At 35.7% G+C, this 22,765-nt stretch overlaps 1 protein-coding gene across 10 annotated transcripts in view; it reads left to right on the top strand.

Annotated features, from left to right (window-relative positions):
• Positions 1 to 22,765, top strand: part of LOC126354879 (broad-complex core protein) — a 436,861-nt gene that overhangs the window by 365,751 nt on the left and 48,345 nt on the right. For 4 of the 10 annotated variants that reach the window (XM_050004904.1, XM_050004901.1, XM_050004903.1 and 1 more), the window contains exon 6: positions 10,026 to 21,566. The exons of 3 other annotated variants lie outside the window; for them this stretch is intronic. In XM_050004904.1, the coding sequence (XP_049860861.1) occupies positions 10,026 to 10,369 (344 nt within the window). In that variant the 3' untranslated portion in view covers positions 10,370 to 21,566. Of the gene's footprint in view, positions 1 to 7,464; positions 7,755 to 10,025; positions 21,567 to 22,765 lie in introns of those variants that run through there. 3 more of the 10 variants (XM_050004924.1, XM_050004922.1, XM_050004923.1) reach the window with 1 other exon arrangement.

The following is a 22,765-nucleotide window of genomic DNA, read 5'->3' as shown; positions in this document are numbered from 1 at the left end:
CATTTACAACACCATTCAAGGAACGATGTCCTTGATGTTGCCATGTCCCATCAAGTGCAACAGCAATGTTCCTGGTTCCTCTAATATTTAGTTTCTTCTACTGCACATTTCATAGAAGCTTTAGATACAACCACCAAGGCACCTAAAAGTATTTTTATGTACTTGCTGAACCTATTGGGAGGAGGAGGAGGAGGAGGAGGAGGAGGAGGAGGAAGGTCCATCAAAACACAGAACGTTTGAGACGCCTTTTTCCCTTCCCCTATCGCACGCATTGCATACACTAATTTCAAATTCACATCATATGAATTATGCACAGTGTTTGAAGTCATTTTCGAAGTAGATTTATTGTAGGATCTACACAGAACAACTACTTTTGATGCTAAACCATTCCTGCTACTTTGTTGTTCATTTATTTGCAAACATCCTACACTTTCACATTGTTTACATTTCGCCACTTCCTTTATCAAAGAAGATAAGATGGCCACATCAACAACAGCCAATCCACAACAAACAGTGTCATTGTTAACACAAAAATTTGAATCACTAGGAGGTGTACCATGTGGGAGTTTCTTCCCTGAAGAACAGATATATAGGTTACTTTCAAGAGTGTGGCTTGTTTTTTTTTTTTTTTTCTCTTTTGTGTACTGGTTACCATGGAATTTCCTTCTATTGAATTTCTTGATGCGTGGCATAGTTGGTATTTTTTGCACACTAAAGGATATGTACTTCCACAAATATATGTAGCCTTTCGGCAACAAACATTCAGTAACACGTGAACTAATTGCTTTAGCAAAACATAAGTAAATATTAGCAAAGATAATCATTTAAAGATACTAGAAACCTGTACTGTTACCAATATATACAGTGTCTCATACGTATAATCACTGGAAACAGAAAGTTCACAGTTCTTTCTTGAAATAATACTGGTTTCTGTAACAGAAATAAAGGGGGCATGGCAATACACATGACCGTATCTATAAAAAGTTTTATATATAGGTCATTTTTCATTTGAACTCCTATAATGTATACATCAGTGTAATCAGGAAAGACTATAGAATTTAATAAAGTCTACAAAATAATCATTATAAACAGCCCTTAACGATACATTTTTTTTTTTAATCTACAAAACCATACATTCTCATCAGTAATTCATATTTTGTGCTAAGTATCCAGAGGTGGCCTCTCAGATCCCCAACTTGAATGAGACTCTCTCACACATTGGTCTTTACCATTGTTTCACTGTCTAAGTATCTTCTTCGTAGACAAAATGAACAGTAAACTTTGACATAAGCTGTTATCATCTGTCGCCACAGCACATTGTTGGCAGAATGGAACAATGTATTCTTGACGAATGTACTTAAGACAACGTTCACAAACATGAGGTGTCTTACGGTGTCTAGCATAGGGACACTCCTGACATTTTTTTCGTACACCTTGGACTCCGGCAGTCGATTCTTGTGAAGATTCTCCACTAAATTCTCTGATTCTCTTACACAAAGTTTTTGGCAGTTAAGGTATTTCTTGTCAGACACTCAAGTGTTCACTGACGAGTGTATAGCCTAGTGTTTTTATGAAATTACGACGCTTTTGGTTTTTATTGTTATACAACGCTTTTGGTTTTTATTGTTATTTGATTGCCGAACAATAACAGCAGTAATGCTGGCCATATTCAATATTGTGTAGAAGACAGTTTGAGGCCCCTTTTTTTTGGGGGGGGGGGGGGGTCGTATATCATTGAGTCGCTGACAGCTCATCTGCAACATCAACTCCACCTTTCTTAAAATTATAAAACATGTTCATCTCTGGTTTCTCTTCATTGCCTGTCAATTCATCAATTTCAGAAGACTAGACATGAGCAAAACAACTTTTTTTTTCTTTGGCATATGAGAAACAAGTGTAATATCCTTTTGGAAACCAAACCTGGGTAAACAGATTTCTCTACCACAAATTTTGCAAAGTTCCGGAGGGATTTGCCTCTTGTTCTTACGCACTGTTGCTACAGTATGTAATTCCTTTACTGTTTTGCAACTGCATATTCCAGGTGTGAAAACTACTTTCCGCACCTGTTTTTCATGGGAACAAGAGGATTGGTGGAAGTAATCGTAGAACATTATGTCCTGTGTGTAAGGAGGTTGGTGGTGTGTGATGTCTGTATGGAATTCAAAATAACATTTCCAGAGGTGGCCTCTCAGATCCCCAACTTGAATGAGAATCTCTCACACATTGGTCTTTACCATTGTTTCACTGTCTCTGTTCCTTACGAAACAGGATTAATAGAAGATGTTGGGGACGTTCAGATAGCTACTACATTCCATGAGTGGTTTATGTAGTCAAAGTAAGAGTGTCATAGATATACTCGGCAAGATCCTGAAGGAAACTTTAAACAGAGTTATTCTGCCAAAAAAGTGAAATGCCCACCTTCTTATAGATGCCGAGGCATGTTACCTCATGTTTTAACACTACTTCTCCACTGCTCTTCTTACTTCATGGCAACAGTGACGTTCAGGATAAAATACTTGGATGAAATGTTTATATATCAAAAGTATTTTATTTTCACAGGATCCCCCATCCCCTCAAAAAGTATATGAAATCATCACACCATATTGCTATGCATCAACAACATAAGAAATCTGCATGAATGAGTAAAAGTTGTAAATAATTGGTCAAATAATTGTGCATTAACAACACTAGAATATGTGAAATGGGGAAAGGATTCACTAGTGAGCAATAATTTTTTGATTCTTAGTGGACTGGAGATTGTATGTGAAGCAGTTTGGTAGAATATTGTTACTGGAATATTGTTAGAGATTGTTGGGAGGAGCTGCATACCTAGTGAACCAACTTTGGAAGGGAGCACATTAAGAGCTTGTATTTTTACATTTAAGAAAACAGATAGATGCCCTGAAAAAATGTAAGTATCCTAATATTTTATAGAGAGATCCCTTCTGACTCTGTAGATTTTGATCAACTTTTTCAGGCTACCATATTCTTCTAATGAATCATTACCTGCAAATTTTATTTTAAGACTGATTCATGTTCTTCAGATTGCCCAATATTTTGCAGGTTCTGTTGATGAGTATATTAAAAAATTAAGAAGCTACTGTAGCTATTTACTTGTGTGCACTGTTCCTGTAAATACACCAATGGAAAAAATCACAGCACCAGAAAAATTATTAATGCAGAATAATGAAATTTTGGGACTATCTTTGTCTAGGTAACACATTTAAGTGATTACATTGCGAGATAATAAGTTAATGCAAGTGCGAGATAAGCCATTCCAAATCTGAAATGCTGGTGCATTAATAACAAGTGTAACCATTAGAATGTTGAATGCAGGCATGCAAATGTGCATGCATTGTGTTGTACTAGTACTGAATGTCAGTTTGTGGGATGGCATTCTGTGCCTGTTGAACTACAATGGTCAATACAGCGACAGTTAATACTGTTTGTGGACGACACTGAAGTTGTCATCTGATGATGTCCCATATGTGCTCGATTGGAGACAGATGTATTCGAGCAGGCCAGGGCAACATGTCGACACTTTGTAGAGCATGTTGGGTTACAACAGCAGTATGTGAGCGAGCATTGTCCTCTTGGAAAGCACCCCACTGAATCTCAGCACAACAGTTCGAATCACCAGACTGACCTTCACATTTGCAGTCAGAGTGCGTGGGATAACCATGAGAGTGCACCTTCGGTCATACAAAATCAAACCACAGACCTTGATTCAAGATGTAGGTCCAGTGTGTCTAGAATGCTAAGAGGTTTATTGCAGGCCCTTAACTGGCCTCCTCCTAACCAAAGATGGCCATCACTGGCAACGAGGCAGAACCAGCTTTCATCAGAAAAAACAACAGATCTCAAACCTACGTTCCAATGAGCTCTTGCTAAACACCACTGAAGTCTCAAATGGAGGAGGTTTGGTATCGGTGGAATGCACGCTACAGTGCGCCTGGCTTGGAGCTGTCATTGAAATAACAGTTTGTAACAGTTCATTGTCTCACTGTGGTATCAATTGCTCCTAAAATTGCTGCTGCAGATGCAGTACTGTGCACCAGAGCCATGTGCCAAACACAATGGTCTTCCATCTTGGCAGTGCCACATGGCCATCTAGAGCCCAGTCTCCTTGCGACTTTACATTCTCATGATCACCACTGCCAGAAATCATGTTCAATGGCTACATTGCTGCCAAGTCTTTCTGCAGTATCACAGAAGCAATATCAGCTTCTCGTAGCCCTACACATGACCTCGTTCACAGTCAGTGATGTATTAATAATAGCGTCTTTGTGACCTTAAAGGCATTCTTGACTAACATCAATTCACCATGTCCAATCTCAAAGGTAGCTAACCACTCATGACTGTTATAGCGTGTATTTAAAGAAAATCTTATCTGCATCCTTATAATGGCACTACTAGCCCTACTCTTATACCACTGGTGCCATGTTGAATAATCATCTATCAGTTGCAGAAACACACCTACCAACTTTACATCCACTTACATGTGGACTGGCTGTTATATCTCGAACCCCTCTAGATCTAGCACAATTGTTTTTCTTGTTGGCCATTTGTTTCAGTAGTTTGCCGTCCTTTCCAAAAATGCTATTGTAGTTACAAATTTCAGTATCCTCTCTGTTTAATTGTATGTAGTAATTGTGTTAGATCGTGAGGTTGTTAATACGCTTTCATTTATGAATTTTCTCCTGAGGAACAGTGGAACATTCAGTCATTATACCAAAGAATTTTGTTACAATTTACTGGTAACAGGTATTATGCCCAGCCGCTGTCTTCATCACTTTTCATCCATAAAGTGTAGTATTGTGAATCTTCTCTTCCAGATGTGTCCTTGAAACTTGCTCCACCGATATGCTTATTTCCTGTCATTCACCTAACCCCAAAAATTACATTTATCTTTGATGTTCTCATGAAATTTGCTGATAGAATGAAACTGTTAAGTTAGACTAGAAGTCCGATTTGTATCTGAACATCTGCTAGCAATGACTTGAGCTGTCCAGAGTGTCAGTCTGTCAGTACTGTTTCCACTCCTAGTCGCCAGACTCGAGGCAGATCTGCCACACACTTTATTGGACTAGCATCACTGGGAGAAAGGACTTACAAGAGAATAAATTAGTTACGTAGTAACAGTTGTTTTAGAACATCCAGCAGTGTGCCGCATCTATTGAAACTGAGATTGATGACCAAGATCCCCCCCCCCCCCCCCCCCCCCTCCCCCCTCTATCTCCTAATTTTCTGTGTTGCAATATTTCAATATTTTGAAAACACTATACCATTCACTCATGTTCCTGATGCGCAGTGTGTGTTCACTTGAGGAAGGTGTTTTCTGTATTGCTGTGTTCTTAGAATATTCCGCTGAATGTTGAAAAAAGAACGTACAATAAGATGGGCAAAACACTGTAGTCTATGAAATGCTGTTTTTAAAACAAGTAAAATAAAGTGATGGAAATATGTTTTTCAGAAAGCGCTTGTACTCCAGAAATATGACATTCTTTTTGAAATGTAGGAGATTTTTCTATTTACATTGTATGTTATGGAATCATTTAAACAGAACACTGGAATATGACATGACAGAAAATTGAACCTCAGGCAGAGACCAGTTCTAGGGCATATCAATAATTGCATATTGAAGAAGAAATGCTAAGTTATTCATATATGCTATGCATTTTCAGAGAAGTATGTGCTTGCAGTTTCATGTTTTCTGAATATTATCTGATGGGATGTCTGCTTAACTTATTGTTTTTGTAGCAGTTAGACTAGTAACAGAAAACTGTTTGACTGTATGATTAATGTGTAGTAATACATGGGTTGCCTGTTTAGTTTTGTATAGCTCATTGCATGACCCTTAACTTTCTGCATACACAACACTCATTTGCTTCAGCACCACTGTCTCTCGTTGCTGGTACTGCATTGTTGGCTAACATGATTTTAGTGTAGTGTTCGTTATAGTTTATTTGTTCGCATACCAGTATTTTGATAGTAAAAGACGCTGCCAGTTTTATTCTCTAATTTCATTATAATTGTCACCCAAAAACAAAATAACTTAATACACAATATTTCATTGAAATACTATCCACAGTTACATTTTTGTAATGTGGTATCATCTGTAATCGCATTCATTGTTAAAAATCTGGACTTCCTTGTTTTACTCTCCTGTTGCTATTTTTTTGTTTTGCACTCCCAAAGTAAACTGTGAAAATAAAATTAAACCATTTAGTATGAAATTCTAATAAATATCCAGTATACTATCTTCCCGCCCCACCCCCACCCCCAAATAAATAAATACATAAAATAAAAGACTGCATTTTTCAAATGAATATCCTTTCGCCTATGTCAAAAACCATGACTAAATGAGAATTGGGGGGGGGGGAGGGGGGGGACGTACTTATTGATTCATTGTTGAATCATAAGAGTCATAAGCATGCCACATCTATAAGAAAAAATGGCAAAGGAACTTCAGAAGGTGTAAACAGGAAGGACAAGTAATGTAGTCATCAGCTGTTAGGTGACTTTCCTGATTAAACCTTATGAAGTCCTGCTCCCATTTGACTTCTTTTTGTTCCTTCCCAGATGAATGAACGCCAGATTCTAAGAGCTAATAAACTTTAGGATGTGGTTGTTGATTGCTTTCAATTTAACTGCATAAGTGTGTTCTGTTTTTCTTGCTCTCCTTTTTTATCATTATTCAGTTGACATTAGATAAACAATAATATCTGTTACGATGACATTAACTTGCACAATAGTGAAAATACTGTGGCATAAAATATATGGTTGTATGGGTAGCTTGTTATGCATTAGTTGTGCAGATATTCACCATTTTGCAACTCTTTAACACATGCTACTCTGTGAAGGTAAATCTGTATCTTCTGTTGAAAGTTAATCAAGTACATTCGTGGATATCTTAATTGTGAAATTGAAGGATTTCTATGGGATTTTCAAATCTCCAGGTCGTGTTATCAGAAATAAAATTATCGGCAAGAAGCCTTTCAAGTGTTATTCTTTTAAGTCAAGGTTTAATTACGAATGCAAAAAATGCCTTTGTTAACAGTATGTGAGTGTCTAGATTGAAATAAAACATGTTCGTCATGTTTAGTACTGATCTTAAGCTTTAGATTTACATGTACTGTTCAGAAAGAAATTGAAAGTTGTAGTTACTGACAAGGGGTAAAGGGAAAGGACCTTCCCAGAACACTTGTGCGTCATAGGTAACCATTGTTATTTTTCCAGTGATTTTCACCCAAGTACTTCTTCAAATAATTATTTACTTTGCTCCAAAATTTTATCACAGCAAATATTGCAGTCCTTTCAACAGATGTTCCTCCCCAGTACAGCCCACCTGAGACTAGGACTTTATTTGCTTTTTATTTTTCTTCTTTGCTTGAACAGGCTATTACTTTTAAACCCACGCTCACGCTTCCTCGCATCTTTTTTTTATGTCTTATATTTTTGCAGGCTCAGTCAAGAAACTTTTCCCTTGCCAGCGCTGCGGTAAGGTGCTGTGCTCGAAAGCGAGCTTGAAACGACACATGGCGGACAAGCACGCTGAGCGCCAGGAGGAGTACCGATGCGTGATCTGCGAACGGGTGTATTGTTCGCGCAACAGTCTCATGACCCACATCTACACCTACCACAAAACGAGGCCTGGAGAAGTCGACATAAAATTCTATTAGAGAGAGAAAGAGAGAGAGAGTGAGGGGCGCGCCCTCCCACACCCAAAACTATAAACACTTTTCTCCCTCGGAAAAGGTATCTTGTTTTGTTGTAACAGATTCTGTTCTTCCAAGTGGCAGATAAGAAGTCTCTCACTACGTAGGAACACCTTATGACGTGCAGGCTGATGAGCTGTTTGGCTTTAGTGGAGAATTTAACCTCCTTCTTAGGCTTTGAATAATTGTATTCTCAATTGTGGCATTGCATATTGATTACAGAACAGTTAAAATCATTACCTTTAAATGCGTTCCTTCTTATTTTGTAACATGAGTATTGCTTTTCACTCTCAGTAGTGTCTCCAATATAATCTTGAAAGAATGCTCAGACACATATTTTTGCTCCGAAAGTAAGCTGTTTGTGATATGTGTATATAAGACTTCTTGTCTGCTGCCTCCTTCCCATCTCTCTCAAATATTTGTTATAAACATAATCTTTGCTTAATGCATTTAAAAAATGTGAATGTCTTTAAAAGTTTCTCTCTCTTCTTTTTATATATTTTTCCTTTTTTAGTGCATGTTGCCACAAGCTTTTTTGCTCTTACATTTCCTTTGTAATATGATATATTGTATTATTGCCCATCTCATAATATTCTCAAAACAATGTTGTGTTACCTGCAGATTGCAGTGCTACAGTAATCTCAAGGTCACAGATACCGCAGTTAAATGTTTGGTAAGAATGTGCACTGTCAAGCTTTGGTCATTCTTTGAAAATGCAAGCACGGTAAAAAAAGGAAACAAAACTGCACTGCTGTAATAGAATTATTCTGATATTATGAATGCAATGAAACAGATAGTGCATTTAGTGTGGTATCTACTCAGGGCATTCTCTCACAACTCTTAGGCTTTCATTTATAAAAACTTTTCCAGTTTTAATCAATTATATATAGTGTGAACAAAAGTTATCTCAGGTTTCTTTTTCCATTAGTGGTATTGCTGATGAATTGTGTGTTTGAAGATATGTGCAAAAGTCAGTGACCACTCATAATGCGCCAGTATATAAAATTTTCTTAATTGTAGCTTCTGTGTGTAAATGATGTGGAGAATCAGTGAGCACTTGCAGAAGTGTAATGCACCAGTGTAGTCATCACTTTTAATCATAGCTGGTGTGTGTGTGTGTGTGTGTGTGTGTGTGTGTGTGTGTCAACTATAAAAGAATAAAACCCTTATCTTGCTTTTATCAGTCCAAGATTTTGGCAAGTAAGCCCTAGGGTGACCTTGTTTCTGTGATTACAGAATATTCTCTCTCAGATTAATTTGTGATTAGCATATAAAGTTTCACCTTTCAGCTATTATTGCTTATGTTGTACGTGTAATATTTCATTAAAGTGTGTTGTACATAGTAATCCCTTCACTCATTCTTCGCAGATAATTGACCACTGTACCTAGTACAGTATCTGACCGATGGTTTTAACAAGTGCCAAAAAGCATACGTAAAATACTGTACTGTGAATATACAGAGTGAGGCACTAATTTTCACCTAGACAGACAGCGATCAGTGACTCATGTAATAGAGATCAATCCATTTCTGCAATTTTGTTAAACACTTAGAAACGGGCAGCAATTTCTCTAAACAGAATTTTGCACCATCCTGTTGATACGCAATCTTGCATGTGTGTCATACTTTACCAATGTTTAAAGATTTTTGGAACCAAAAAGACAATTTTATATTGTTGAGAGTCAGTCAGTCTGAGGAAGAGTATCTTGTTTTGACAATTCTTGTTTTGATAAAGAGTGCTGCAAAGATCAACGTATTAAGTGCCCTGGTAGTGCCAGCTATTCTCATCAAGTTTCAAGGCAGCACACTGTTCAAACAGCTGCAACAGCAACATAAATATCAACATAGTCAATGTATTTTTAGTCTGTAATTTCTAACTGGGTCTGCTGAAGAGCTATATCACTGATGTGGTTTGATAATCCAGTCCCAAAAGGTACCTCAGTATCTATTAGAAAAAGTGACACGTGAATTTTGTAGGTTAGTAAAGTTACAACTTCTGGCTCATTAGCCCCTACCACTATTGTCTAGTTGAGAATAGATTACAAATATCTTTAATGAGTCAGAAGTAATTTTAGGTGGAAAAGCTAGATGCTTGCCCTGTATACCTCATGATGATAATGCAATAATAGTTCACAAAGATATGTATTTCCCTTGTATTGCACTATTCATATGGACACCTTGCAGTATCACCAACTCCACACTGTTATAGTCTGAAACAAATTCTATTTCTGTCCCATATTTAACCTGATGTAATAAGCCAATGATGGCATTTTTCGAAAGGCTCTTTAATGAGGCTGGGTGCATTGCAGGTGGCAGCAGTGGAGGTGGCACGGGCTCACAAGTCCAGCAGTTCCGCATTCCCCCGCCAACGGCGGGTGGCATCAACGAGCCGCAGGAGTGCCCCTACTGCCGCCGCACCTTTTCGTGCTACTATTCCCTCAAGCGACACTTCCAGGACAAACACGAACGCTCGGACCAGCTGTACGTGTGCGAATTCTGCCAGCGCCGCTACCGCACCAAGAACAGCCTGACGACACACAAGAGCCTGCAGCACCGTGGCTCCAGCGGCATGCTGAAGCGCTTCCTCAAGACCTCCTCAGCCCTCCACGGCATTCTGGCTGTCACGCCACCCCCGCCGCACCTTGCACAGTAGCGGGCTGCGCCCTGAGCTCGTGTAGGCGCCTCGTTAACATGCTGCTGGTCGAGAAGGGAAATTTTTTTTTCTTCATTTATTATTTTCTTTTTTGAGGAACTGGAAGATGGAATATTGTTGTCCCTTGTTACATTTGTTGCCACCGAGTTAATATGTGTTCTTCTTTTTTAAACTTTCATACATTTCGTCAGTTCCCACATTGTAAATCGTCATCCTCAGGTTGTGGTTGTTGTCTATTTTTGCGTCATGTGTAAATGTAAAATATTACATTCTTGTGAAGATTTCTCAGTATTGTTCGTGAGAACAAAATTTGGAACTGTAGTAGTATGCTTGAAGGTGTTTGTTTGCCAGTATTTTATTATCGGGTGATGGGATGACCGACCACTTGTACGCTCTGTACTTAAAGTGTGTTACAATATTTTTGAAACTGATGCTATTTGTGAACAAGGGATTGTAAAAGAGCAAACTGAGGTAGTTCAAATGTAAGGAAGGTGACTGGAGAAAAAGATTTGGCATTGGATTGTGAAATTTTGATTTATTGCGAATATTAGAGCCAGAAGGTCAAGTATGGGTAAGTGTTATATCGATCTTATCAGGTAAAGCTGGATCTGGTGGGACTGTCAAAATTACATTTCATTAATTTCATTTATATTTACAGTACATGTGGAAAAAGTCTGCAGTTATGGAAAGATATAGTCAGCACACAAGCTGTTGAATCTGTGAAGCACCCGATTAAACATAATCCATTGTCATTTTTTGTCACTAATTTTAAATAGTCAATCATTGTAAGTGCCATTACTGTGGCTTAATAGCATTAGCAGTTCAGTACCTTAATGATTTCCAAACTGATTTCATTGGTCTTTTAATAGGTGTTCTATATCATTGTGATTGCTGTCTCCATTATAAGTCGTTTATGAAATGTTCTTTATAATTTCTTTCATTGAGATCTCTTCCGTTCTTCCTTGGTGATTCTTTATTGAGAACTTAATTTGAAGTGCAAATTTATTCAAAAAAGTTAATCTTCTTGATCCTAGATGATATTTATATGAACTTTCATCTTCCAGGCGAGACAGGACAGATTCAGAGGAAAGTGACTTCTCAGTTTAGGCATGAAAACCTAGATTTGCTTGAAGATTTTAGCAGTTCTTCACTTGCAATAATTCTTTGTGTGGAACTGCCTGACATGATGATCTTGAATCTTAGACCACACATTGATTGGTATCCATTATTGTTTTTCGCACTTAACAATGACAGCAGCTAGTGGGTACTGTCTAAGGTAAACCCTGCACCACTACCACATCTGGATGAATGTGTCATAGTCACAACATTTATGATACTTGTGATTTGTCGCCCATGCTGTGCAAAAATCTCAACACACACGCGCACCCACTCACCAACCTCTAAAAGTTGGATATTTTAGAGCAGCAGCATTTTAAACGTATCATTATGCGTGTAAATGTAATTGCCTGTTGATATTATTCTTCGTTTTTCCCTGTAATGACAAAGTGTTTAGATAATGTCATCTACAAGCAGTTTTTTTTACTATCAAAGCTTTAATGCCATGGCTATTAATAATTATTGCCTTTGTAATTTAGAGCGATAAAGAATACATGCAGTTGTTAGAGATTGGTGTAGGTTTCTGCTGATACATTGATCTCATTCAGTTGATACAGAATTCAATGAAAAACCAGACACACATTGTATTACTTTGAGGGGTCATAGTGGATTTAAGGAGTTACAATTAATTGTTGTATTAACCAGCTTAATTATCTCTAATAGCCTAATCTTTGAGGAAAATTCGAGCTCTAACCTTTTTTCTTTATAAAAGTACAAGTTTTTAGTTTGACCTCATGTAGAGGTTGTTGCATTTTCTGTAACGGTTCTGTATTGTGTTGGCTGTTATTTACATTTGAGTTCTGTGTATGCACAGTTCTACAATACGAGCACAGCTTTGTTGTGTACCACTGTTCTTTCTACTAGTAATTACCACAATGAGGAAATTTCCAAAAATTGGTAATAACAGTAGAAGACAGAAAACACACGGGTGAAGCATGATGGAATACTGTCCGAGATATGAGTTCTCTTGGAAATCTTTTATTCCATACGCATAGGCAATGATATTTATTTTGCACAATTTTGTCGTGACAAAACCAAAAATTCCGTGATGTTATTTGCTACTAATAACTGTAACAATTTCAGTTAATTGTGACTAAAATTATGTGGAATTGCTGTCACTGTATCAGTGATTCGTTTATTGTTGAGTGAATTGTTTCAGAACTATTTAATTTGATTCTCTATTAGGTTTGTTGAACAATGCACTGTATTGAGTGAAAGCAACAAAACACTTGCTAATCTACAGCTCTTAAATGAGCTGCTCATCATGAATCAACATAATGAGAGTGTAATCATTTGACAGTTCCATCAGTGATCCTTATTTTCACCAGTGGATTAGAATTGTTTTGGCAGGGGAAGGCAGTATCTGTTTACGGTACTGCAAGAGATCAGAACTGCTGAGGTAGAATGACGACGTCTCAGAACTAGAAGACCTGTTTGCATTGCTGGATAATCTGAATTAAATTTTATTCGTGACGTTAAATGTAGGGAAGGACAATAAAGAATCATTTGCTTAATGAACTTTGGTTACAGACCGATGGACAAAATTCGGTGTGAAAAACTGAAAATTACCTCAATTAAAACTGCAGTGGGAGCTTGCACTGAGCAAGTAACATATTTAAAACAAACCGATAATTCTGAAAAGTACAAAATATGATAAATATTGCTCATTGGTGTACAAAACTGTAATTTTTTGATTAAAGTTTACTTATAATTTTGTCTTCATAAGTAACTAAATATATATGATTAAAATTTTAAATCTAAAGTAGTTGTAAGTTTTTGACTGAGGAAAATCAGGTATTTAATTCAGATTTTTCTAAGCACAGTACTATTTTCAGAGACTCGTCACACTATTCGCAAAAGTTTGTTGTGGCTAAATAAATAATTATCCTACGTACATATCTACTGCCATCTCAGCTGCCACCTCAGTGACACTACAAGTACAAAATATACATTATTTTTAAGTAGCATATTTTCAATTTGTGAGTGCATGTTACATGTAATGGTTTTATGTATACTATTGAAAAGGATCCTATTATGTAAAATCAGCATTTATACATCCTAATATTGAATTTGCTTGATGAAGGTATTTACTCATGTTGAAGCAAAAATTAATCCCATCTCTCCCTCCCTCCCTCCCTCTCCCTCCCACTCACCCCCTCCTCCCACTTTCCAAAAAGAATGCACCTTAAACAAGAAATAGTTCAAATTTTGATAAATCTGACAATTTTAGCTGTCTTTAAGAAACACCTTTCACTTCCACTTCAAACACTTTTCCCATTTGCACTTTAAGTTAACATTATCAGTCAGATGTCTATAATCAAAATTTGTTGTTGTAATAAATTTAGACTGATTCAGATATTCACCAGCTTGTTGAAGCTGTGAATAACATGCAGATACATGCACAAAATCAGTACCCCTTGCTCATTAAACTTTCAAACCGACAATGTGGACTGCTCTCATACATAACACAGATTTATTCTTTGCTATAAAAGCATAATGAATATTATAATCACAATTTAAACATGATGTCAACTGTTCCTTTGCATTATAATACTTATAAGAGCATTTCAATAAATGGAGAATTTTTGCTGCTCTTTCCTGCATTTCATTTTGGGCTTTGTATGTTTTACTGTGGTCACAGTAAATACCTCATCAGTAAATGATATACTTGGATACCATGGCAAATACTGCCATTTGTCTTGAAATCCTGTTATTGAAACACCTCAACACCTTTATAAATTGCCATGTAAAGGCCACAAAATATTTATTTTAAAATCATTGTTAAGCTTGTGGGTAACACTGGGTGTTTTTCGTTATTAAATAGATGATTAGAAGGCTAGGGTAGACTATAGACATACAGAATATTTGTAAAATGGTGTAAATTTTTATTTGTTATTGTAAGCAACATATTTACGGTAAAAGCACTGAACGTGTTGTCCCAAGGATAATAATTTTGACGGAAATCATTTTTTAAATAACCTTTATAAGTGTTTCCTTTCAATTATACTACGCCTACAAATTCCTATTGTGTTAATGAAGCTGCCAGTATCAATGTTTCATTAAATCATCCTAATGGAAAGAAATTTTACAAAAGTATTGAGCCCCACAGTCTAGCCTTTCAAAAGTACAAAAATACTGTAGTGTTTCTATAATATTTTGAATGACCTCCTCAGTGTTGAAATTGCAAAGTTAAAGAACAGATAAGACTTTCTTCAGGAGAGTGCAGCAAAGTTTATTTCAGAGCAGTGGGTGCAGATAAAGAACACAAAAGTGAAAAAAAAATTCTGAACTATAATCAAATTAAAACTGTGTTTATCAGACACTGTAGCATGCTATATTTCATATTTTGAAAATGTTTTGTATTTTTGTTGTTTTTTTTTTTTTTTCAAATCCTCTCTCTGAGGAATTCTAACAGTATTTTAAAAAATTGTTATATTTTGCATTTGCCTTGAGCCAAGCTGTACTCTTCACAGAAGAATGTATTGTGTGAATGTGACTACTGTAATGTAGGCTTACTCATTTTCAGAGGAAAAAAGTGAAGTGTAATTTAAATTGAATCTGTCTTATTGACAGCTTACTCAATATTTAAGATTTTAATTTTACACTGAACTGTGTCAGGCAGCAAGAACACTTAGAGCTGTACAAATCCACCTGTATACGTGTGCATATGCATCAGTAATCATGCTTAGATATCTCCAAGTACTTTTTACTAACTTGTTCAGCCTTCATGTCAGAAACAGCTGAGACAGATGTGAAGTGATTTATAAATATTTTTATAGCTGTTCTCTTCAGTAATAACAAATGCCTCCAATAGGAAACAGAACTCAGGTTTGGCATGCACAAATGTTGCATGTCATGACATGCAGATGTCGCATCAACTTCCACTTTATCACTCAGGAGATTTTTGTGTGTGTGATTTCATCTAGTGTTCTGAATCAGACATTAGAAGATATGTTTTATGCCATTGTCTGAATGGATGTCTTTATTAGAAATGATCATAACAAACAGGCCTCAGCCTGTACAGCTTTTTGCGCTGACTGTGGAGTACAAAGCCTGTTCCTCGCAGGCTACAGTAGTTATGTCGCTAGTCTTGTGCTTAAGACACTTTACAGTAAATGAGTGAATGGTGTTGTACGGACCTACAAATTTGCACTGTGTCATTATTAATTGGCACTCTGGTGCGAGCAGTGAGATTTCAGTAATAGATATACCCCCGATTCCTATTTATCACTTCTTCAGTTAATCAGTAATTTCAGAAAAGAAATATATGCTAGACTTTTATTGTAGACTTAGAAAAGGTGAAAAGGAATGAAAAAAATATGGGCCAGTGTGACTTTCTCTCATCTTCTTTCTTCTACTTACTATTTTTCTTGTTAAGTGTTTCTCCACAAGAAGTCACATTCTGGCTGCAGTTTATTTAAGCCATATTAGTATTTAACTGAGATAACGCAGGTATATTTCTCATCAAGAAATAAAGAAGTCACATGAAGCATGTACCTGCAACATTCGCCTGCAGGTTTGATGCTTTTTGTATTCTATGAAGCTTCTTTAATAGTGCAGGTAACTTTCCTGACACTTCTCTTGGTAAGTGCCGTGACTGTGAATAAATTTAAATTGTTGTTTTATGTACAGTATTTAAAATGAGTATTAATTTTTAAAAGTGTAATGTATGTTATTTATATAGTAGACGTTAACATTGTATGTGCACTATGCGTTATCTAATCACTGTGGGAAGAGCTGTTTGAAAATATTGAGGTCCTGATGTATCTGAAGTATGTGCAGATCTCATCTGTAATTTTTGTGTATGACAGTGTGACTTTTATTCTCTTTGTGATCTGTCATAGTGTTTCTGAAAATGTGTGTTAATTAGGGATATACTTCACAGCACTTCAGTACAAACTGATCAGCTCTTCCTGTCATTTACGTGTGCATTCCGCTATTGTATCTTGCAAGCATTACATATTAGGTGTAAAGCTTTTAGGTGATTGAAGATGTGTTGTGCCCAAAACCAGTATTTCTTGAATTTTTATAATCCAACACTTTGTTGAACTGAGATTCCCTTTGTAACCTTCCGTAGCTTGGCTGCTGTTTGTAGTGTGTAAAATTGGCTTTCTACCATTATCTTGTTCAGTGGTTTATATCAGTAACAAAAGAGGTTTCAACATTTCAATTTCACAGCCAATTCATTGATTTTCTGACTTTTGTTGATGTTTATATCTGCATGTTTATTAGAATATGTCTGAAATGTGTTATTACATCAAAATTCAAATTTGTGATAAATATGTACCAAAGAATTGCATTTATATTGTTCCAAAATTTGTCGTGACCTCTTTTCAATATATATATGAAATCACTATAGACTAATGTTCATGCTCACATGGAAACCAAAATATGAGAAGCACTTAAAGTTTATATGCTACATGAACATAATTGTATGCAATGCAATATTTGAGTGACTGCCAAATCCCCTTGAAATTTTAATTGCATTTCTTTATTTGATTATTTTAAAAGGGATGTCTGGTATTATAATACATTAGTTTTGGTTCTCATTCCAAAACAAGTAATGGAATTGTTGGTTTCATAGTAGCACTTTTAAAAATCTGTGCCCCTGAAAACCAATTTAAATGTTCCAGACACAAGTCTAGTACTATGGACAATCACTCTAGTTGGAAATATAATTTCAGGGAGACTTATTCTGCGTAATTCAGAAAATTTTGTTGTGCATATTCTATTCAAAAGCCCCTTTTCACGTGGTTAATTTAAACCTGGAATTAGTTGAAAGTTGACTGATCAGCAAAATACACTTTCGGTCTCTGGATGTGCTGAATAGTTCTCAGTTTTCCAGCTAAGGTGTATTGTGTTTGCTAAGTGCCATCTACACTTCAGTGTGATGGATATGAGACATCATTGAGATGTCCCAAAAACTTGTCTCGTATTGCTGGAATAGTGACAAGTATTTCTCAGTTGACCACTTTTCTCATGTCTTGTTAGTTAGTTAGCTGGCAGTGAATTCACGAAAACCATACACACTGCACAAACAAAAAACTAATACTTCATAAAATCAAAGCATTTTTACAGTTGAAGTCTATACAAGAAAAATAGTATGATCAGATAATATTATAGGCAAGTCATAAGTAAAAAAGAATTATCTATTCTCACCAGTGAATTCTGACTATTCTTATTAGAAGTGCCTGTAGGATATGTTTGAAGGTATGACAAGTGGAAGAGTGGTCACAGACAGTGTTAATGCTGGGGAAGGTGCAAAATGTGGCTGTTTGATTGGTTCTTTACATGTTAATTGGTTAATACATTAACAGTCTGCTGTAGAACTATCAAAATAGTCCTGATTTCAGCATTAAGAAAAACTGTGGCTCATGTTTGAAAGAAACCTACAGAATAATGTCTCAGTATGCCACAGGCATCCTATTTAACACGCTAAGTACTATAATATAACTGGATAGATAAAAAATCTACTCACCAATCAGTGGCAGGAGAAGACACATACGACACATATAAAAGTTAAGGAAATGTGAAAGCTTTCGGAGCCAGTGGCTCCTTCTGGTTGAAAGGTTGAGGGAGAAGGGAGAGGGATGAAGGAAAAGGACTGGTGAGGTTTAGGAAATAGGGAGAATTACAGAAAAGTCACCCGAAAATCTAGGTCAGGGTAGACTTTCCAGATGGTATGAGAGGAAAAGACATTGTTGGCGTCTGCTCTGGATGACATTTGAAAATCTGAGATGGTAAAGGTGGAACATAGGGCAATAAGCAAGACTGAGATTACTGTCAAAACATCTTGCAAGAGTTAATAACAGCAGAAAGCAAAGTGCATTGTACATGTTAGACACAAGGTGAGATAGGACAGAAAGTAAAAGATATAGAAAACCAAAAGGGAGTAAAGAAATGAATAGTTATTGAAAAAATGTTCAGACCAAAGAAATAAACGGAACTGGGAACAGGTATTACAAAATGTCCTGGGTTCTCACTATTATCCTGGCCTTAATTTACGTCACATACACCAACGCACTCATGTTTAACGTGTATAATGCACATAGCTGTCTGCCCTTGTTAACTCTTGCACAATGTTTAGTCAGTATCCTTTGTCTTGCTTATTACCATATCTTCCATCTTTAAGCTCTCATGTTTTCAAATCCTGTCCAGTGCAGTCCCCAACAATCAGTTTTTCTTTCTCATCCCACATGGTCTCTCTCCCTTGACGCAGGTTTTGGATGAATTTGCCATAACTCTCCCATTTCCTAAAACTCGCCAGTCCTTTTTTTTTCCTTGTCCCTCTTCCTCCCCTCCCATCCTTCTGCCAACATGAGCCACTGGCTCCAAAAGCTTGCACATTTCCTTAATTTCATCTGTGTTTTCTCCTGACACTGTGTGATGAGTATCTTTTACGTATCCCATTATACCATATTTTCAAAAATTGATTCTTTTGTCAATACATATTAGACACTTTTAATTAAGATGTAACTTCACATATTACTATCACAAAAAAATATTTCCCTGTTTATTACAGTTGATAAAAAATTAGAAAATTGCAAACAATAACAGTTGCTCAAATTTTGTGTATTGCGTGCATTGTACTGTACATGAAGTATATTAATGTTTTCATTCCTGCATTAGAAGAGAAATGCTGAAAAAATTTCTTGGTATTGTTTCCTGTTATTTTTATGTGACTACTACTATATTTTCTCATATTCTTTGTTCCATTATTGTAGCAAGTAATTGTGGTTTTAGTTCCAAGACTTTGTAACCATTCAAACTGGTAGTAACATTTCCTATCATCTTTTGAGTATTTTTACAGTAGTAGAAGTAAAATTACACCATATTTACTAATGTATATTAAATATTTTTTCATGTGTCAGTTCTAGAAAAGATTATTAATTAGCAATGGAGGTTGTAATTGTGTCCTTACAAATACGATTTTACATAAAATTGTGTGGGTGTGTTTCTATGTGTATAGAATATTTATCATTCGTGAAGGATAGCTCAGGGTTACCTGTTTGCAACAGGACTTCTGACACAATATTTCACTTGACATGTGAAAAAGCTCGCATACCGTCCGAAGCAGAGTGTTGATGTTATTTTCCCCCCTTTCCATAACTGTCATACTTTCCTTTCTTGTTTCATTTTCGATTTAAACTGAAGCTTGCCTTGTTTTCTGGAACAAGTGATTTCAGGACATAAGCACTCTGGTTGGCATAACAGACTGAATAATGTGTGATAGGGTCTGTTGATGTCCTGTTGAGTAGAAATTCTTTTAACGTTGCAAGTGTACAAGTGTTTTCATGAGCAGTTTGGCAAGGAGCACTTGTGTTTAAATACAAAACTTATTCCAACACATTACATTTCTCCGCTAGAGAGCAGTTTAGTAGTATTGGAAGACAGCCAGTCAATTACATAAAAAAAGTTATTTTTATCTGAAAACATGAACGTTTAATTGCAATGCCAGAAGATAAACTTTATTACTTCGTGTAATGCAGACAGTGGAGATCTGCCTCTGACAGTATGCCTTAAAATTCTGTCTTGGCCGCATAATAATTGTAAAATCTTATTGTCCTCAAGTTCTGATAAGTAATGCAATTGTTGTTCAATGCGTTGGTAAATGTGTATGCAACTGGTATGTACGTTTAAAAGTAGCTTCGCCAACACAGCTCAATCATTAAGGAAAATTAAATCCATAACTGTGTTGTATCTCACTGGAAGTCATGTGATCTGTATGTGTTCAGAATCATTTGTCATGTTGTTAAGGTTGTAAGTACAAATATTAGCTCGAGAATCATACTATTTCTTCAGCATGTCACACTGTAGTAACATATCATTGGCTTATGATGGTGAATCTGTTTCCTTCAACCTTCAAACAATAACATTCATTTTTTACACCTCTTTAGTTGTAAATGCAAGTAAATAAGAATTGTCTGTTTCATGTAAGGAAATGGCCATAGGTATGTAAGTGAGAAAAAGATTCATACAGTTACTATTAGGTTCTCAAGAATGAATGGTTTTTCCATATTAGTGCTAAGGGCAAGGCTTGACATTAAGATTGCATGTGAAACTTGATGTTTGCAAAGACTTTGTGACTAATGAAAATATTGATTGAAAGTTACAATTTGGTGTTTGGTATTGCCACACTGTGCAAAACTGCATTGCAGAAAATTATAACTGTTGTTATTGCAGATGATGGTTAGAATGTGTAACTTTGAATATTTAAGGGTATTAAGGGTTAATTTAGTTTAAACAAAGCCTTCCACAAAGAACTGTAGGTATTCCAGTAGGTTTATAAGTTTTCTATTGTAAATATATGAAAGTTGAATGATATGATTGTATGATGAAAATATTTATGTTTTTAGATAAATAAGTTTGTTGGGTCCCAGTTTTGATAAATTCAGTTACAGATATACTTCATTTATTTTTATAAACAATTTTATTTTTTGTTAACAAAGCGGTCAACAGTTTGAGACAAGACTATGTACGCAATGACAAATGTTACATTAGTTTTTTACCTCTCTTATTGTTCGTTAAATTGTTAATGTATTTCCTCAGATGCACAGATTTAATATACTCGATAAGCAGAATATATTCCATTAAAAATTAAGCCTTCGAATATCAGAATTGTGGCTCAGCAACCTAATTTAATATATAAGTAGTTTGTCACAAGATACGGAGGCAGTTGATGACACTGAGTCATTAATGTTAACCGTGTGCCAGTTTATTTTGTAATCGCACAACCATAGACGTGTCGTTCCAACAAGATGCCTTTCTGTCAGTACAAGTAATGTGTTCTTCAACACTGATGACCACTACAAATAATTCGGGTATTATTTTGTATACCTCATAGCAGACCATAGTAAACCTCATAACAGATACCAGGTGCATATATTCTCCTTTAAACAGTTGTTTTACTCAAGCATTATTTTGTTTTTTGATAGATAAATTTATACAGAATATATTAAAAATAAAATAGGCATATCAGGATATTTAGCGCAAAGCGCATTTTCACGTAGTGACTATTGTATCTTAATAGTTGGTGTAACAATAAAAAACAAAAGAATAAATATCAAGTGTGTAAAATTGAGCCTTATTTTTTACTACAATAATATTATGGAACCTGTTTTCATTTGATTGCTAGACTTTTACTGCTAGCATACAATCAGATCAGTAGTTCTAAGTGTATTTGTTATTGTTTCACAACAAAAGTATAAAAAATTCGACTTTACTATGTAAACTAGGGGATGGGAATAGTATCAGACATTATTGGAATACATTCAGTTATAAGAAGAATCCAAGTAACACTGCTAATACGTTAACATTTTAAGATTAAAAGGAAGGTCAGCGTTGGCTATAATATTGATGTTTTATTGATAGCAGAATCGATTTTCGATCACATAGTGATCATCTTCAGTGCTGTACACATTTAAACTCGGAAACTGGTATCAAGTTATCAATAACCAAAACTGAGAAGCGATTGAGGTATTGTGATCACTTCTCAGTTTTGGTTATTGATAACTTGATACCAGTTTCCGAGTTTAAATGTGTACAGCACTGAAGATGATCACTATGTGATCGAAAATCGATTCTGCTATCAATAAAACATCAATATTATGGCCAATGCTGACCTTCCTTTTAATTTAACATATATGGTCGTTGTGCACACAGCAGCACTCCATGGAGTCGCCAATCAACATTTTAAGAGTTATAAGGTCCGGAGTAAAAATAGTTAAGTAAGCTAGAAACAAACTCATCAGGCAGGAAATACAAAAATGTAGGTAATGAAAATTTGTTTTAGAATTTGGAGATAAACCATATCAAATTAAGCAATACGTTCAGCATCTTAGACAATAAAATTTACACAAATAATTTTTTAATAAGAGCATTGAGGCAAACAACAAACATTGTGAAAAGTACAAGGAACACAAAAGAGAAGAAACTTTCAAATGGATCAAAGCAACTATTAAAACAGGTGAGGTGATATATTAGAGTAAATTATAAAGGGAACATGATACACAAATTTATCTCTGAAAGGCTGTGAAAAGGCACACCAAAAATTTTGTAAGAAAAGCTATTGAAAATGGTAGGGTATGAGGAAAATGAAAGGGAAACTTTACTTGGGTAGGCAACATATTTCATTATTTTAAATAGAATATGATACAGCTACTTAACAATAGACAGAAAAAATATACAAACTCTCATTCATTTTGTTGAATGTATCTTGAGGGATGAATCTATGACAAAGCTACTAAGTAACGAAAGTACTTACATTTTCAAAGTTAGTGC

Source organism: Schistocerca gregaria, chromosome 3 (genome assembly GCF_023897955.1).
Source record: "Schistocerca gregaria isolate iqSchGreg1 chromosome 3, iqSchGreg1.2, whole genome shotgun sequence".
In the NCBI taxonomy this organism is placed as follows: Eukaryota; Metazoa; Arthropoda; class Insecta; order Orthoptera; family Acrididae; genus Schistocerca; species Schistocerca gregaria.
This window is presented reverse-complemented; position numbering and strand designations above follow the sequence as displayed.